The sequence below is a fragment of the Chrysochloris asiatica genome, unplaced genomic scaffold (genome assembly GCF_000296735.1).
Source record: "Chrysochloris asiatica unplaced genomic scaffold, ChrAsi1.0 scaffold00099, whole genome shotgun sequence".
In the NCBI taxonomy this organism is placed as follows: Eukaryota; Metazoa; Chordata; class Mammalia; order Afrosoricida; family Chrysochloridae; genus Chrysochloris; species Chrysochloris asiatica.
This window is the reverse complement of record NW_006408617.1, coordinates 11,656,096-11,676,643: the sequence shown is the minus strand read 5'-3', so window position 1 is coordinate 11,676,643 and position 20,548 is coordinate 11,656,096. Positions and strand designations below refer to the sequence as shown.

Below are 20,548 nucleotides of genomic sequence, written 5' to 3'. Positions count from 1 at the left end.
CCTCTTCTGAGTCCAGCTTCAAATTCTGGAAGTTCTCTGTCAACATATAGCTGCAGCTGTTTTTGTATTATCTTTAGTAAAACTGAACATTTTGCTCATATAATCCTTTAATACCACCAAGTCAAGGTTTGATTTTTTTTACTTTCCTTCAGTTCCCCCAGCTTGAGAAATGTTGAACATGTTCTTCCCTATTGGTTACCTAACTCCAGGCCTTTGCACACTTCGTTATAATATTTGTTCTTTTTGATGATGAAAACAATGCCATTCCTCTTCAATATGTCTTTCCCGGCATAGTACACCACGTGATTGTCAGATTAAAAATAGTCAACACTAGTCCATTTCAGCTCACTAATGCCTAGGATATCAATGTTCATGTTTTCTACTTTATTTTTTATAATTTCTAATCTTAGTAGATACATACTTTGTACAATCCATGTTCCAATTATTAATGGACGTTTACAGCTGTTTCTCTTCATTTTGAGTTGTGCTCCATCACCAAATGAAGGTTCCAAGGGCTTTACTCCATTGACATCATCACAGTCAACTCTACTTGAGGAAGTTGCTCTTCCCCAGTTGCATTTTAATGACTTGTAACCTGAGAGACTCATCTTCCAACATTGTATCTGACAATATTCTGGTGCTCTTCATCATGTTTCAATATTCTATATTCTGGTGCTGACTGTTCCACTGCTATTCATAAGGTTTTCAGTGACTAAATATTCAGAAGCAATCTGTCTCTCATTCTTCCTAGTCTGTCTTCGCCCAGAAGCTCAGCTGAAACCTGTCCACCATGGGTGATCCTGCTGGTATTTAAAATACCCATGGTATAGCTTCCAGAATCACAGAGCAACACACAAGCCACCAAGTACAACAAACTGACCGACAAGTTGTGGTTCACAAGACTATATGCTTATAAGGACAAGGATAAGAGTACCTGCTAACTTTCCCTTCTCTAATCTATAGTGCCCAACCAAAAGCAAAGTACATACTAAGTACTTAAAAAATAAGAAAGACATGGTAAACAACATGAGTGAAAATTTTACCAAAGATAGGCTGAACCCCAATTTTCAAAAAATGTTTTCCATGGTGGAACAAATATTCAAAATATTTATTAAAACATTTTTAAGTAGTTGATACATTTTTTTTTTTAAGGCGCTCTGGTAGCGTAGTGGTTACAAATCAGGCTGCAAATCTTAAGGTCAGCAGTTCGAAACCACCAGCTGTTCTGCAGGAGAAAGATGAGACTTTCTGCTCCTGTAAAGATTTACAGCCTCAGAAACCCTGTACAGGGTCTCTATAAGTAGATTCCGACACCAAGGCACATAACCACCATATTATTTTACTATAAATTTAAGTCAACCAAAATACTTCATGTAGCAGTATACCGTGAACACTCATTCAACAATTATATAAGTTCTATAACTTCAATTCTATATTATTATAAAATAACCCAAAAGATTAGAATACCAAAATGAAGAAATAGAAATAGTTGTCATTATTGCTTGCAGGAGGAAGTAGAGTACAATTACTTGAGTATAATTAGGAATATATAGGGACTGGTTTCTAGTTTCAATGCCAACATAAATTGCTTATGCGATCTTGAACAGGTCATTTCATTTTTCTGGTGCTCAGTTTCCTCATCCATAAGATAAGAGTTTCTTTTAATAACTTACAGCTTTAGCATTCTATGAAAACCCTAAATTTTATTTTTAAGTTCTAAGAAACACAATTTCCTCTTATTATAATTACATAAGTAAGCTATAATAATTTCCTTTTATTCTAATATATTACTTACCAGAAGTCAGATCTTTGTAGTTTTGTTGGTTTATCAAAACCTGAGTAAGAACAGACCTCATTGCTCCTCCCATTTTAGTTAGGTCTTCTAAAAACGAAATTTGAGGTTCCAAAAGTTGAAGGACTTTGTTAAGGTCTTTTTCTGATGACACATCAGCTACTAAAAAACATAATAATATTAATAATTAAGGGTAGCTTCCTTTAAAATATCTTGTAAAGAAAAATAATTCTTTTAAGAAAATTATAATAACCTAGATGGCATGATTTTACAATAAAATTTTACCATATAAGAACTCTGTTTAGAAAATTGGCATCAGCACAACATCTAACCTAGGGCAGATCTCTCGGGAACTCAGTTCTCTAAGAAAAGGCAGATGGGGAACAGAGGAGATGACCCTTAAGTTACTCAGTGGTAAGGCTGAAGGGTCTAACTTTCCAGATGTAAAAATGCAATCAAAAATCATCCAAAACAAAATCATGTTTAAGAAAAAGTTAAGATCAATTTCTAGTTAGAATTCAAATATATTAAGTGAGAATTCAAATATATTAAGAGTAGCATACTAGGACAAAATTATTTCAACTTTAAATTTAAACTTGGGTAGCAAACATCCAAACTCCTTATTATGTTAAAAAAATGTAGATTCATGTTAGCTAAAGGCCAAAGTAGCTAAAAGATAACTGTTTTCATAAAAATGAATTATTTTATGAAAAAATAATTTTAATTAGATTTATCTAGCAGAACTGGAGTAAGAGATAAGAAACCTGGACAGCAACTAAGATAGCATGTTAAAGATAGAAGAAGAAGAAAACAACAAACTAACAGATGTTTGAGAGAATCTAAGGACTAAAAAGAAAGAAGTGAATGAGAGAAAATAGAGTTTAGCGAAAGTCGGGTGAAAGAAGTAGACAGTATATAAAGGAGATAAAAGAGGACCTGTATGGCCAAGTAAAGGGTTATCAAGTTAATTCAACATTTACTGAGCAATCTACTACATTATAGGCACTGAGGAAAAACTAAGTAAGATATAATTCCTACTCCCAAAGACCTCACAACCTAGTTCAAAGATGTAATTCTAGGAAACTCTGAGTCTGGGACACATTTTATTTTATTTTATTTTATTTTATTTTACTTGCTCAGCAGAAAGCTACTTCTGTATATTACTCATCTTTGTTGTTGTTGTTGTTGTCAGGTGCCATCAAGTTGGAACCGACTCATAGCGACCCCATGCACAGCAGAACTAAACAATGTCCAATCCTGGGCCAACCTCACTACTGCTGCCACACTTGAGTCCATCAATGATGCCATCTGGCCGATCCATCTCGTTAGGGGTCTTCCTCTTTTTCTCTGACCCTCCACCCTACCCAGCATGACATCCTTCTCCAGCGACTGCTTCCTCCGGACAATATGTCCAAAGTATGAGAGACGAAGCTTAGCTATCCTGGCCTCCAAGGAGCACTCTGGCTGCACTTCTTCCAAAACAGATCTATTGGTTCTTTTGGCAGTCCATGGCACTTTCAGTATTTTCCTCCAACACCACAACTCAAAGGCATCAATTCTTCTACGATCTTCCTTATTCACTGTCCAGCTTTTGCATCCATATGAGGCTACTGAAAACACCATGGCCTGGGTCAGGCGCACCTTAGTCCTCAAGCTGACATCTCTGCTCTTCAATACTTCCTGTGCAGCAGATTTGCCCAGTGCAATACGTCTGATCTCTTGACTGCTGCTTCCGCAAGTGTTGATAGTTGATCCAAGAATAATGAAGTCCTTGACAACTTCAATCTTTTCTCCATTAATAAGAATGTTGTTTATTGGTCCAGTGGTGAGGATTTTTGTTTTCTTGCCATTGAGATGTAATCCATATCGAAGGCTGTGCTCTTTGATCTTCATAAGTAAATGTTTCAAGTCCTCTTCACTTTCAGCGATCAATTTTATATCATCTGCATATCGCAGGTTGTTAATGAGTCTTCCTCCAATCCTGATGCCACGTTTTTCTTCATAGAACCCAGCTTCTCGTATTATTTGCTCAGCATACAGGTTGAATAAGTATGATGAAAGAAAACAACCCTGTCGTGATTTTAAAACATTCAGTGTTCCCATGTTCTGTTCGAACAACTGCTTCTTGGTCTAGGTACAGATTAGATTCTCTTTAATGACATATACAGTAACTTGTACATGTTGTTGTTGTGATGTGCTGTCGAGTCAGTTCCGACCCAAAGCAACCCTGTATAGGGTTTCCGAGGAATGACTGGTGAGCTTGAACCACCGACCACACAGTTCAAATCAAGTTTGCAGTCCGGCGCATTAACCCACACCACCAGAGTTAGGACTCCAACTTGTACATTGGTAGCTAGTTATTAATGAATCAGCATCAACTTGATGGTCATGGGTTACACTTTTTTTTGTTTTGTTTTGTTTGTTTCCAAATCCTCTGATGTGAACTCTAGCACTAGTGTGTGTGAGTTACTGGGTAAATGAGAAAAAGAGCTCAAGACAACTGTCAGCCCACAAGGTTTCTGAAATGTCATTGCCTTAGATGCAATGACTGCAAGTCCTTTCTTAATTTCAAACAGTGAAATCTATGCAAATATTGTAGGAGTGAAAAAGTTAACACTGAGCACAAATGGCAATATAAAAAGAAAGAAGAAAACTTCAAAAAACTAAGTTCATAAAGCTCATCTTTAGATCAAAAGAAAAAAAAGTCTCCATTCATTCCATCATTTCTCCAAATAATGATCACAGAGAATTAACAGAATTATGTATTTTATGACTCCTGGTATGGTGCTGTAGGATAAGCACTAGACTGCTAACCACAGGTCAGGAGTTCTACCCATCAGCTGCTCCTCAGATATAGGTCACTATGAGGTCAGAACCAACTAGAAGGTACTTGACAACATGTATTTATGACATCTACCTTTTATAACTGCTAAATACCATGAAAATTAAAATATATAGCATTAGCTATAGTATAGTCTTTGATTGCACTAATGATAAATTTTAAAGTTCTCATAATAAATGATTTTTAATTACTTTTCTGAAATAGAACACTTGTATTACATTTGATTTTTAAAAAAAGCAAATTCTAAAATTCTGAGTAAACTTACAAACTCTCAGTAAATTCTCAGTGTGGGTTGAACCTCAATGTAAAATAAAATACACACAACTGTACCAACAAATAACATCATGATAAACGGAGAACAGACTGATGTGGTCAAAAACTTCATTTTGCTTGGATTCACCATAAATACTCATGGATGCAGCAAAGAAATTAAACGACATATGACATTAGGCAATATTGCTGCAGTGTTAACAGCAAAGAGATCAGTTTGAGACCTATGGTGCAACTGACACAAGCCATGTTATTTTCAACTGCGTCATATGCATGTGAAAGTTGGATAAAAAATAAAGAAGACCACAGAAGAATACTGAAAGTGCCATGGACTACCAGAAAAACAAACAAATCTGTGTTGGAAGAAGGATAGCCAGACTGATCCTCAGAAGCCAGGAGGTCAAGACTTCACCTCTCAGACTTCAGACAGTGATATCTATGCAAACAGTGTAGGAGTGAAGAAGTTAATCAGAGGGACCAGTCTCTGGAGAAGGACATTATGTTTGGTAAAGTAGAGGGACAGCAAAAAAGAGGATGACTTCCAACAAGATGGACTGACATAGTGGAAGCAGCAATGGGCTTAAATGTACCAACAATTGTGAGAGCACAGGACCAGTGTTTTCTTCGGTTTTGCACAGGGTCTCTATGAGTTAGAAGCAACTCAGTGGACCTAACAACAATAAATTCCTAAAAAGTGTGCTAACTAGTTTATAATAAGTAAAACAGAAGGCAATTTCAATAACCCATCTGGTATTTGTTTCTATTATTTAAAAACAAAAAACAGTAGTTTGTGACTAAATTATTGTGTCTTGCTAAATTCTAAGTTATATACTCTTGACAGAGTAGAAGTACTTAACAAAGGTTTGAATATTTTACTTAAAATGTAGAAATAAAGAAGTATAATGATTTGCTCACAATAACAATATCATTTTTAGAAATGATGACAATGTTATATATTTCCTCACACTTTAAAAGTGACATAAATAAAAGATAAAATGTCATGTATTTTAAAAATAAATGTATAAGATTTACAGGACTGGAATACTTTGAATCTACAAAAAGAACGCAGAAATATAGTTCCTTATATGGAATTGTAATGTAATTTCTTATATGGAATCATTAGAAAGGCAAATATATATAAAAAGTTAATACGTATGTTCTATATTCCCAACTGATATCTATACTTCACATTGTCAGCCTGAAAACATAATAGACGATGCCTAAATTCAAATATTTAACTAACTAAAGTATATTAATCTAGGTTACAACTACATCTTAAAAGGGAAGACCAGTAATTTGAACTTTTGTCTTTATAATACTAACATAATATTTATACCAACATATTCTATCAGCAATATAAAAGAGTGAACAATCTAACCCACTCATAAATTGCTATCTATATGGATGGATACATCTACATAAATATACATATAATCGATACGTAAGTCATTATTGTTAGATGCTGTAGAATCAATTCTAGCTCATAGTAACCCTATGATACAGAGTAGAACTGCCTCACAGAGGTCTGAAATGCCAATCTTTTTGTTAGCAGTTGAGAGTTTAACTACTGCACCACAAGGGTTCCTTACTCTCTTATGAAGGCAAACAAAGATATATTGAGACCACTACCAAAAATAATAACAAAGGCTAGTGAAATGTCATTTATCTTCTAAAAAATTCTAGGTTAAATTTGAACATTTGCAAGACTTTTAAATTCTGCTCTATCATCATATGATTACAAACAAAGTCATTTTAATCCCATAAAATTATCATTTATTTATCTACAAAAGTACAAATACGTCTTATAAAGAACATCTAAGACACTATGACCAGAAAACAACAGACTTGTTACTACATACCACAATGTATCTGTACGTTTTTAAAACTGGGTGTTTTTTGTAGTGTGTTTTCGAGCAATCTCTGTATTTTATAGTCTTCTCATTAAATATATTAAGCAAAATGTGGTATATGAAAAATTAACCTTATTATTAAGGCCAAAACTTTCTTAATTGGGAACTTAAAAAAGAATACTGAGAAGGAATGGATTAAAGCATACCTGGTTCATTATAGCCTTCTCTTAAGTACTGAATAAGACAAAAAATAAATCTTGGAAGAACAAATTCAGACATCATCAGTAAGTCTTTGGGGACACAGGGAATATTTGAACTTGATTTAATTTGATGCCTTTTACAAAATCTGTAATAGAAAAAAGAAAAAGTGAGTTAATAGTAATGTCTGTCCAGCAAAGAATATATTACTTCTATTCATAATATTCATAGACATATGAGGTCAATAATCAAAGCCAATAAGCTGTTCCTTTCTGATGTTTAAAGCTCCATAAAAGAATGTAGTTTCCACCAGTCTTTAAATAAAAACTGATAATGAGGTGGATTTTCATAAAAGACCACACTAGTTACATTTCAAACAGAATACAAAAAGAAATCTCATTACAGAACTTGTATAATTTTAACTGATAATTATTACTTTCAAGAATTGCTTTATTACTTTCCATCTTTTATAAATCATTAAATACAATTTCATCAATTCCCAAGAACTTGCATTTTCCAGACTATTTCATATCTACTGTACTAGTGAATAAATGGTGATGGTGGTAGTTCTATGCAGTAGAGTTGGTTCCAAGTCATAGCAAGCCTGCATAGTCAGTTCCTACTCATAGCGTCGATGTTTATGGGACCAGAAAGCCTCATGTTTCTACCATGGAACAACTGGTAGTTTCAAACTGCTGGCATAGACATTAGCAGCCCAACTCGTAACCACTATACTGACCAGAACTCCTTAGGGAATAATTAGGTGATCTTAAAATATTAGTAGAATTTGAAAAAAAATTATTAATAATGATGAATTAGACCTTAAAGTATATTGTAAATGCCCTGTAATTAAATTCTAAGGAAAAGTAATGTCAAAAAACCACAACAGAGTCTAAAAACAAAGTATATAAATTTAATAAATGATAAATGTGCCATCTTAAATTAAGTGTAGTGAGGAGAAGACGACTTTCAACAAATTGCTTTAGGACAAGTGATTACCTAAATGCAGAAAGTAAAATTAGAGTTTCTATGAAGATTAAAAATCAAATGTGAAAAAACATACCAAATAAAGAACATAAAATAATTTCCCTATATTAAACCTTGGAGTAAGGAAAGCCATACTAAATATAACTTAAAATCAAAAAGTCATAAAAGTGAAAAAAAAATTATCACAATGCAAAAAACCATGACATACTAGAAAAAAAAATCTACAATATATAAAATAAGTTAACAATAAATGTTTATGATCTATGGGGCTGCTACCCACAAGGTCAGCAGTTTGACTCCACCAATCGTACCACTGGAGAAAGATGAGGCTTTCTGCTCCCATACAGATTTACACCTCTGAATCCATATACAGGATCGCTATGAGTCAGAACCAATGCAACAGCACACCACCACCACCACCATGAATTCACAATGAATAAGGAAAGAAATGAATAGAAAAATCAGTCAATGTTCACAGAAAACATTTCACAAAAGAAAGATACTCAAATTCTCTAATAATCAAAGCATAATGAAATAAACAAAAAATGAGAAGCTAAAATATGACCATTTTATAGTACCCAGTGAAATAATTAGGAAAATCTGCTGCACAAGACCTTTTTAAAGTGTTGAAGAGCAAAGATGTCAGCTTAAGGACTAAGGTACGCCTGACCCAAGCCATGGTATTTTCAATAACCTCGTGTGCATGCGAAAGCTGGACAGTGAATATGGAAGATCGTAGAAGTACTGATGCGTTTGAGTTATGTGTTGGAGGAGAATACTGAAAGTGCCATGGGCTGCCAAAAGAACTAACAGATCCGTTTTGGAAGAAGTGCAGCCAGAGTGCTGCTTGGAGGCCAAGATGGCGAAACTTCGTCTCTCAAACTTTGGACATATTGTGAGGAGGGTCCAGTCGCTGGAGAAGGATATCATGTTTGGTAAGGTGGAGGGTCAGAGAAAAAGAGGAAGACCCCCAACAAGATGGACTGGCCAAGTGGCAACACCGATGGACTCAAGCGTGGCAACAGTAGTGAGGTTGGCCCAGGATTGGGCAGTGTTTCATTCTGTTGTGCATAAATAAGGTCACTATGGGTCGGTACCAACTCGATGGCACCTAACAACAACAACAACAACAAAGATTTACAGCCTCGGAAACCCTGTTCAGGGTCGTTATGAGTCGACTCCATGGCACATAACAACAACAACAAGTGTGGCACTGTAGAATAAACACTAGACTGCTATCCATAAGTTTAGCAGTCCAAATCCTACAGCCGCTTGGCAGTTCAAACCCACCAGCCACTCCTCAGAAACCCTATACAGGGTTGAAAGAAGTCGGAACCAACTTGACAGCATTAAACAGCAACAACAACAAACTAATTCATATTTTTAATGTAATACCAGTAAAAATACCAGTAAAGAATAGACAAGTTGATTCTAAAGATCATAGGGGAAAAGAAGTAAGACTTGTTATGAAATTCTGAAAACAAAAACAGGAAAAACAAACTTGGAGAAGCTTTATCATATATTAAAACATACTTTAAACTTGAGACAAAATGATATAGTATTCAGACTTTAAGGAGTTTACATTTTAGTGGGGAAAGAGAGAAAAAATGATAAATATAATTAAGTAAACCACTGAGCAAAGGAAAGTAGTCAAATCAGTAATTTGATTCCAACTTCAGCTATATGTGCTCCTGGGCTATCTCTCTAGATAAACATTTGCATATCTCCAAAATCTTAGGATTTGACTGAGGTACCGATCCATCTCATGTCTAAAACTGTTACATTATATGAGTGATGAAGAACTAAAAGGAAAAACTTTAAATTCCATCTACATAGGTTTAAATATTAAAGTATGACTGACTGGCATGGCACTCTAGGATAAGCATTCGACTGCAAGGTTGGTTTGAACCTCAAGGTTGGAAGTTCAAATCCACCAGCCACTACTTGGAAAACCTGTACATGGTCGCTATGAGTCAGAACTGAGTTGATGGCATTTAACAAAAACAAAGTATGCCTGGACTCCTAGTGTGGCATTGTAGGATCAACACTGAATGGTGAACCACAAGGTCAGCAGTTCATACCCACCAGATGCTCCTTGGAAACCTATACAGGGTCAGTATGAGTCAGAACCGACTAGACGGCATTTACAATAACAAAAAACTAAGGATTGCTCCTTAGAAGCAACGGTGGCAAGACTTTGTCTCTCGTACTTTGGACATTTTGTCAGGAAGGACCAGTTCCTGGAAAAGGACCTCATGTTTGGTAAAGTGAAGGGTCACTGAAGAAGAGGAAGGACACTCAGTGAGATGGACTGCCACATGGCAGCAATACTGAGCTCAAACATAACAACAATTGTGAGAATGGCACAGGAACCAGTAGGGTTTTGTTCTGCTGTACACAGGGTGGTTATGAGTCTGAACAGACTCAACAATATCTAAAAACTACAACAACAAAGTATTGAGAGAGCAAAACCAAAATATTTAGGAAAGTAAAAATTCTGAACTCATTTTGTTCTGCAATAAGAACAGAAAACATGAAAAAATGAAAATACAGATGTTGAGAATGTATTAAGCTATTATTGTTGTTAAGTGCTGTCAAGTCGATTCTGACCCATAGCAACCCTGTATAGGATTTCCAAGGAGCAGCTGGTAGGCTTGAACCACCAACCTTGCAGTTCAAACAACTTTGCAGTCTCACACATTAGCCCACAGCGCCACACCTGGACTCCATTAAGTTATTAAGATAACAAATAATTTATAAATTAAAAGATTGAAGGCAGAAAGAAAATAATATAGTAATGATACATGGAAAGAGATTATTAATAGACATAAATACTGTGGGTCCAGGAGTAGATTCAAATATATGTGGACATTTACTAGATGATAAAGCCAGATTTCAAATCTATTTAGAAAATATGGCTTATTCAGAGAAATTAGATTGAGATCATTAGATAACCAGAAAAATGGGAGCGGGATATAAAAAATTCTCAGATCATTTATCAGAACACTAGACAAATCCCTAAAAAGATGAAAGAACTAAATAAAAACTGTAAATCCACACAAGCAATGCAGTTAATTGCTTGGCACGGCCCTTCTAACTAGGGTCCTCCATTTTGTGGTGTGCCATACATAGGTCCTAGCCTCTGTGCCTGTGGGTTGTAATCCCATTTTGGAGTGAGTTGTCTGTTCTGTTGGTGGGACAGGACTTCTCTTGGGTCCCTACTTGCTGGGAAGTATGACTCAGGTCACCACCCTTGGATTCTTTGGAGGTACAGTCTGCAAATTAGCCATCACCTTTGATATTAGTGTGAAAACATGAACTGATTCCTTGTTTTAAGCTGATCCCTTCATAGAGAAACTACCAGCTTCCTGCTTAATTAAGAAAAGCAGGAGACAGGGTGGCAGAGCTGGCTAATACCAGAACTGACCCACCTACCATGCACAGTGACCACCAATGTGTCCTCAACCTGATCTGAAATCAGTGGCTAAGGACATGTCTCATCACTGCCCTGGATGTGAACAAACTGGCATCTCTGTGACTCTCTTTCCCAAATGAGGATGCTCACAGGACTAGTTCTTGTGCTGAGTCATCCTGAAGAACACCAGACACCTGTTATCACTTCAGAAGACTCCTTGTCCACAAATTAAGAAGCCTTCTTGACGACATGAGTCCCAGCAGTATGCTCCTTAGCTTGGCTAACCAAGCAAGCAAGACTTTCTGCTTTTGCTTTTGGCTGTTTTGCATTTCTGTAAATACTAAGAGCAACCTGGCAAAACTCGTTCTATCTTTGGATCCTGTGTCTGGCTCATCTCCATCTGACCTCCAGATCTTGGGGCTAGAGTAGACAAACTATCACCTGATTCACCAGATAGCCTCGTGAGTCAACAGACCAATTTGGCATGAGTAGGGAGACTCAGACTGCCATCTGAAACGGATTTGGTACTTGCCAACCTACACTCGTCAGTCAGATTGTCATACTGTGGTGGCTTAAGTGTTGCTGTGATGCTGGAAGTTAAGGCACTAGTATATTAAATACCAGCAGGACAGCCCATGGAGAAAAGATTTCAGCTACGCTTCCAGACTAAGACAGAGTTGGAAGGACAGGCAACTACTTCTGAAGGCTAAGCCACTGAGAAACTTATGAACAGCAGTGGAACACTGTCAAATAGCACAGTGTTGTAATATTGAATATTGGCTACGGTAACATTACGATTAGCATCAAAATATTGTCAGATACAGTTCCAGAAGAAGAGTCCCTCAACTTGGAAGGCACTCAAAACAGGATTGGGCAAAAGCTGCCCCCATAAAGCAGAGTTAACTATGTTGAAGAAAATAGAGTAAAGCTTTCAGGATCTTCATTTGCTAATGGAGCACAAATCAAAATGAGAAGAAATAGCTGTAAACATTCATTAATAATCAAAACATGGAATGTACTAAGTATGAATCTAGGAAAATTGAAAGTTGTCAAAGATGAAATGGAACGCATAAAGATCAATATCATAGGTATTAGTGAGCTTAAATGGACTGTCATTGGCCATTTCCAATGAAAATCATATGGTTTACTATGCTGGGAATCACCTATTGAAGAGGAATAGCAACATAGTCATCATTTAAAAGAACATTTCAAGATCTATCATGAAATATAATGCTGTCTGTGATAATATCCTTACACCTACAATGCCACTATTATTCAAATTTATACACCAACCACTAAAGTCAGTAATGATGAAATTGAAGAATTTTACCAACTTCTTCAGCCTGAAATTGATCAAACATTCAATCAAGATGTATTGATAATCACTTATGATTGGAATACAAAGGTTGGAAACAAAGAGGAAGGATCAGTAGTTGAAAAATACAGCCTTAGTTATAGAACCAATGCTGGAGATCACATAAAAATTTAAAAGACCAATGACTTATTCATTGCAAACATCTTTTTAAACAATGTAAAAGATGACAATGCACATGGACCTACCAGATGGAATACAAAGAAATCAAGTTAACTACATCTGTGGGAAGAGATTGAAGAAAAGCTGGAGTCCATATCATCAGCCAAAACAAGTCCAGGGCACACTGTGGAACACACTATCAATTGCTCTTATGATTATAAGCCAATGGTACTGAAGGAAGTAGTCCAAGGTACAATGAAGGGACTGGCAAAGAACAAGGCTCCAGGAATTGACAGAACTGAAATTGAAATCTTTCAACAAACTGATGCAATACTGGAGGCACTCACTCATCTATGCCAAGAAATTTGGAAGAAAGCTACCTGGCCAAATGATTGAAAGAGCCATATTTGGGTATTCCAGAACACTTAATTGTGCTCATGAGGATCCTATACAGAGAAGCAATGACACCAAAGATGGAGGCAGAGATGATGACATGGAGAGATATAATACTGAGGACTCTAGACTCATGGAAAGAGAAAGGCTGTGTGCTTCGGCCAGGAAGGCAGGCTTGTAGAATGTGTCCTTTGGTTGTTTAAATGATTATATATTACTGAGTGGTTATGTGTACATCAAAAAATATATAATCAAACAAACAAAACAAAACAAATATATATATATATACACAGAGGGAATAGAAGCAAATACTGTTGAATGATGATGCACAGAGAGGATTTTAACCATTGCAATGAAACAATATACAACACGATGAGTGTAAAATCAATGTTCTCCCATATAAACAATCAATCAATTCACAATAAAAATGTAAAAAAAAAAAAAAATGGTCTGCTCTGAAAATCACTCAATTCAGAATAGAAGACTAAAAAAATAAGTAAATAAAGCTAATGAAAACCAGATTTAAAAAATAATAGAATTTTTCCACAAAAATATTGAAGCCCCTTGTATTACAAAGTGAAAAGATAAGCCACAGATGGAAGATAAAAATAAAATTAGAAGTCCATAAAATCAAGGATTGCTATCTAGAATATATATATATGTATATTTCCTATAAATCATAAAACAAAAATATCTATAGAAAATAGGCAAAAAATGTGAACCAGAAATTCAAAAGGAAGAAATCCAAATGGTCCAAAAATATATAAATGATGTTCAACTTCCCTAGTGGTCAAAATATATCCAAGAGAGTGGCAAAAACTTATAAATCTGTTGACGCCAAGTTTTAACAAATGGAAAAACAGGGACTCATATTCTTTATGGAAGCATAAACTGGATCAGGAATTGGAGGGCAACTCTTATTTTTTTATGTTTTATTGTGAATTATGTGATAGTTTACAGGGGAGAACATTAGTTTTACATTCATCCTATTGTATATTGTTTCATTGCCATGGTTACAATCCCCTCCACGCATCATAATCAACCAACCAAAGGGTATACACTACAAGCCTGCACCCCCAGTCGTCAGCACACAGTTCCTCTCCCTCTCTGTGTCTAAAGTCCCCAACTGCTCTATCTCTGCATCCATCTCAGGCATCACTGCCTCTCTAGGTAGGTTCCCGCTCTCCGCTCTTCTCCCTTGATGGTCCCAGGGATCTCCGCTCCTAGACTGTAAAGTAAATCACTCCTCTCCTTGCAACAAAATGTCTACCTTTACATTTCCAACCTTCACAAGCAGTCCTGGTAACAATTATTCACTATTGTATCACAAGAGACCCATCCGCATTTCATTTCATCAGCCCCATCCAGACAAATTGAGTACTACTCAGTAGAGATTCTACCTTCCTTCACACCCTCTGAATCTAGGTTCCCTCTTGAAAGCTTGTAAACTGGGCACTTTTTGCCTTTGTAGCCCCCCCATTTTGGGTAGCCAATGTCCAAGCTGCCCATCCCTGTCTACTCTGTGTATGGAGGGGGTGGGAATGATCCCTGCTGTAAGGATTTGTTCCCTCTTTTGAGCTACTGCTTCCATAGGTATAGGTCAAGTTCATCAAATTGTATCAAATTACTCCTTTTTTCCACTTCTTTCTTCTTCTAGTTGAGCTCTGATCATCCAGTCATGGAAGCCAGGTCAAGTGGGTATTATCTGCAAGTGTGGGTGTTCTTGTGCATATACCTGGAGGGCAACTCTTAACTAAGGAGTTACGCTGAAGAACACAGACCCTATGACCCAGGAATCCCCTCCTAGGAGTCCATTCTAAAGAAATTGTAGTACATGTGTACAAAGAGGCACACGTAAAAAATGTTCTCTGAAGCATTTTTTGAATTAATGACAAACTAAAAACTTTTAATTGCCACAGTAAAGAAACAGATAAGTAAACTGTGGCTTAATCACAATGTTGTTATAGAGTTGATTTCATCTCATAGTGAGTAGAAATGGCCCATAGTGTTTTCTAGGTTGTACCGGGTTGCAATGAGTCCGAACCAACTCAACAATTAACAACAACAACAAAAATCTTTATGGGAATGTACGGCCAGCCACCAGGTCTCTTCTGTGAAGTGGCTGGTGAGTTCCAATCACCAATCTTTCCAGTAATAGCTGAGCAATTAACCACTGTGCAACCATTTCCCCTTTTAATCATACTATGAAGTCCTGTTGTGGCGTTGTGGGTTAATGCACTGGACTGCAAAGTCAGTTTGAACCACAAGATCAGCAGTTTAAACTCACCAGCCGCTCCTCAGAAACCCTATATAGGGCTGCTATAGAGCAGAACCAACTCGACAGCACTTAACAACAATGGAATACTTAACAATAGTTAAAAATGAATGAATCTAGTCTACAAATCCATTTTATTAACATAGGGGGAACTCAAAATTAATGATAATAAGACACATTGCAAATGGATTCATACACAAAAAAAAGGATTCATACAATATAAAATCATTTATGTAAAATCTGAACACTCTAAAACAATTACATATACTATTACTTCAAACCAAAACCCAAACCACATCTGTCAAGTCTATCCCAACTCATAACAACCCTACAGAACAGAGTAAAACTGTTTCTCAGGCTGTAAAATTTTTATGGGAGCAAACAGTCTCATCTTTCCTCCACGCAGTAGCTGGTGGGTTTGAACCATGACCTTATGATTAGCAGCCCAGTGCTTAACCCACTATGCCACCAGAGCTCCTATATATTGTTTGTTGTTAAGTGCTATCTAGCATAGCATCGAACATAACTCATAGCAACCCTGTAAAGTTTTTCGAAGCTGGTTGATTTGAACTACCAACCTGGTGGTTAGGAATCCAGTGCTTATCCTACAGCACCACACCAGGGCTCCATATATTATTTCTTGCTGTTGCTGTTGTTATTAAGTGTCGTTTACTCGACTCACAAGATTTCCAAGGCACAGCTAGTAGGTTTGAACCACCAACCTTGAGGTTCACAGTCCAGTGCTTATCCTACAGTGCTACACCAGTACTCTATATATTGTTGAGATGTAGCAAAAGTACAAAAACATGCATAGGTATGCCACATGAGTTTCAGGATAATGATAACCTCTGAAACCCTGGTAGCACTGTGGGCTAAGTGCTGGGTTGTTAGTCACAAGGTCAGCAGTTTGAACCCACCAGCCACTCCTAAGGAGAAAGATGAGGCTGTGTGTTCCTGAAAAGGTTTATAGCAAGGGTGGGGAACGTCCACCCCACTTGCCATGAAAGGGCCATGAAATCATTTGGTCTGGCCCTTCCAAGGCAACCACCATTCCAGTCATAACATAAGAGGTAAGTTAATTAAATGTTTGACCAAATAAAGCAGGCTAATTTTTCAATTGATAATTTTGTACGGTCCACAAATGATGTTATATATTTTGGCAGAAAAAAAGTTTCCCTACCCCTGGTTTTCAGTCTCAGAAACCCTGTTTACAGTCTCAGAATCACTATGAGTTAGAATCAACTCTGATCGTAGTAAGTTTAGATTTGGCTTTGAGGAGGGAAAGAAAAAGGAATGGAGTAGTGGGCTAAGCTTTAGTTTGTATCAAAAAGAAATTTCCAAAGCAATTATGGCAAAGGTTAATATCTAATTAATCTCAGTGGTAAGTAGTACAAAGTATCTAATATACTATTTTCTCTATTTTTCTGCCTATTCAAAATGTAGATCATTGAAAAGTCTTAAAATTTCACAAATGATAACATTATTAGAAAAGATTAAAAACTAAACAAGACTTCAAAATTGCTCTACAAAGAAGATGACTAGAAATTGCACTTAGAGTTAAGGAAAATTATGCCTCCACTATTTCTAGTACATATGAAACAGAAAAAGTACAATGAAGACAGAAAAGAGAACAAAGAAATATTTTCAGCTCTTCTTTATCTTCCTTCTAACTCTTAAATCATATTTAAATTGATTTGCTTAAATTGGTGACTTGAGAGTTAGATGGATATTTCTGAGGCAAAAATCCTAGATTCATAGGGGAAAAAATTTCACAACTAATCCATGGCAAATATATTCATACATATATAAGATTAGCTCTAAAACCTTCCCTATTGTTTTAGTTCTATAGTGCTGCTATAGCTGAAAGACCAAAACTGGATGGTTTTAACAAACACAAAGTTATTCTCTCACAGTTTGTTGTTGCTGTGGTTGTTAAGTGCCTTCAAGTCAGGACCACTCAAAGACCCTGCATAAGGTTTCCGAGGCTGTAAATCTTTGCAGGGGCAGAAAGTTTCATCTTTTTCCAGAAGAGCAGCTAGTGGGCTTGTGGTTTGCAGTTCAGTGTTTATCCTACAGAGTCACTGAACTCCCTTCTCACAATTTAGAAGGCTAGGAACTGAAATTCAGGGCACTAACTCTAGGGGAAGACATTCTCTTATCAGGTCTGGGCAAACATTCTTGTGTCCTTTCAACATTTGTGGGCCCAGCATTCCTAGGAGATCTCCATGTGTGTTGGCATCAATCATCCCCTGGGTCTAGATGGTCACAGTGCAGGGACCTTGGGTCCAAAGGACATACTCTACTCCTGGATCTTCTTTTTTTTATGGTATTGAGGCCACTCTTCTCTACTCTTTTATCTCTTGTAAGATAAAAGATGACGCCAGGAGGAGGCAGTCTTTGGAGGATATGCAGTCCCCCTGCCTCCTATATATCCGATAGATATTAAACCTTGCTTGCCTTACCACTGGGGGGGGGGGAAAAAATGATAATGCAGGGAAACTCCCCTTACATCAGATCAGGACTATCACCTGATAAAGAATGCTTCATCCTACCCAAATCCCCTTACAACTGAGTGGTGATCACATCAGATCACATGATGGGGGATCATTACATCATTACATGACTATTAGATTACATCACTCCATAACTGCCAAACCACAGAGAATCATGACCCAGCCAAGTTGACAAAAATTCTGGGGGACACAATTCAATCCATGACACCTATAAAACCAACAACACAAAATATGGTAAAAGTAAATAACTTGCTAAAACAATAATAGGTGTAAAGAAGGGGGAAATAGTTTTCATTGAGTTGATTCCAATTCATGGTGACCCAGGTGTAAAAAGGATATTAATAGAAGAGACAGATAAGAAAGAAGTCTTCAAAATAAACTTGTATTGAAATTTTGTTATTTGTAGGGATATAAACTAAGAATAAAAATAAAGTTATATCAGAAAGTCAAAACATGCACTATGTACAAAACATACACCTGTGCTATAGGAATATTGACCCTACATATGAGCTTTAAAGTGAAAGTGAAACTTACACTGGACTTTGCATAAAAATGTATATAATAAGCCAAAAAATTATGAAAAGGATTCCATGGGGCGATAGAGAAGATAAGGTTGGCAACATACATAGAAGCCATATTATACAAAACTGACACCAGACGAAAGGCTCAGGACTTTAACCTATAAACAAAAGGATGGTATTTTAAGCAAAGGAGTGCCATATGTTGTAGAGCAGAATTTTATATGAGTGAAAGTCAGATTGTGACATTATTACAAACAGGAAAACATTTATCTTAAAATACAATTATGATGTGAGAAAGGCTTGGACTGAAAAACCAAATCTGAGACAAAGAACAGGTCATGGTGACCAAAGCGGGGAGGAGACAGAAAAGGAAGAATCAAGAATGACACAGGCAGACACTAGACATTATTAAATGTCTAACACAATCTATTCCTGTTTTTCCCCAACCATAAAAAAAAAAAGAAAGACCAAAAATCAACACACTAAGTGATGCAGCAAATGTTTATAAAAAATCTGGGTCCCCAATGACACTAATAAGCTGCTCAGCCAGCCCTGAGCTGCAAGCAGTAAATATCTCTAAGGCTTAAGCCACTGATTTCTGATTCAAAAAAACAAAAACAAAATTAAGAAAACATGACACTAATAACAAAATTTAAAGAAAAAAAGGGAAATCTATAGGCAGCTATTCTGGGGGAGCTGTAACTGATTTCAGGAGCTCCGGTGGTACTGTGGGTTAGATGTTGGGCTGCTAACTGCAAGATCAGCAGCAGTTCAAACCTACTAGCCACACTTTAGGAAGAAGATAAGGCTGTCTGCTCCAGTAAAGAGTCACAGTCTCTGAAAACCCTAGGGAGCAGTGTTACTCATCCTACATAGGGTTGCTGTGAGTCAGAATTGACTCAACAGTAGTACATTCACAACTAATTCCATTTTAGACATGCAATAATGGCATCATAATGTTGTTGTTGTTGTTATGTGCCGTGGAGTCGGTTCTGACTCACAGCAACCCTGCACAGGGTTCCGAGGCTGTAAATCTTCACAGGAACAGAAAGCCTCATCTTTCTCCCGTGGAACAGGTGGTAGTTTCAAACTGATGACCCTGAGGTTAGCAGCCCGATTCATAACCACTACACTACCAGAGTTCCTTGGCATCATAATAGTAGAGTGTTTTTCAAGTGGACAAATTGAAACTGATCTGATGCAAAAAGAATAGTTTCCTGAATTTAACCATTAAATCTTAAGTTATTCAAAGTTGTAGATTTATTTACTATAGAATTTCTTTAAGATGTTACACATTACAGACCTATATACAGAAGATATGGAATCCTCATGAGGCACAAGGTCGGAGGTTCAAACTCACCAGCTGCTCCTTGGAAACCCTATACACAATCACTATAAGTCAGAACCAACTGAATGGCACTTAATTAACAACATAAGGAAGATACGGTGTATAGTAAATTCTAAGTTGGTTTGACCATACTATTCCCTTTCATAGATATCTCTAGATATGCTTTAAAAGACTTATGCAAACCACATCTAGAGATATCTATGAATATAGCTAATCCTTAAAACTTTAAGAGCAGTCTTCTAGAATGAATTCTCACTAAAAATGGGGAGGGGAGGGGTAATAAAATTAGAATATCACCATTTTGAAACCACTAATAAAATAATAGATCTGGATAATGATATTAATGGCTGCTAAAATCTTCAACATGTCAGGAAACTTTGTAACAAATGGATCAGGCTACCACCCTGAATGCGCTGACTAATCCCAATATTCACGAACAGAGACAAGCAGACATTCTGTGACTTCTGATGTAATGCAACAGGAAGTACTCAACCCCATTATATAAAGTTTTCTTGGAGAAAAAAAAACCTGAAATCCAATCAAACCTCTAGATCTAACTGTTTAGAAGGCTCTATCAAAATTTCAAATGCCCCGGTCAGGAGGCCAAGCCCCTGTGGGCCCAAGCGTTGTTGACCGTCCAAACCATAGGCTCTGAGGATCAGACTCTAGC

General features: G+C 36.7%; 1 protein-coding gene across 1 annotated transcript in view; it reads right to left on the bottom strand.

Annotated features, from left to right (window-relative positions):
- UBR3 (ubiquitin protein ligase E3 component n-recognin 3 (putative)) overlaps positions 1-20,548 on the bottom strand; it is a 247,525-nt gene that overhangs the window by 207,890 nt on the left and 19,087 nt on the right. The window contains exons 2-3 of the mRNA XM_006867038.1: positions 6,961-7,100; positions 1,796-1,954 (exon numbers count right to left, since the gene is read on the bottom strand). Of these exons, the coding sequence (XP_006867100.1) occupies positions 1,796-1,954; positions 6,961-7,100 (299 nt within the window). The remainder of the gene's footprint in view (positions 1-1,795; positions 1,955-6,960; positions 7,101-20,548) is intronic.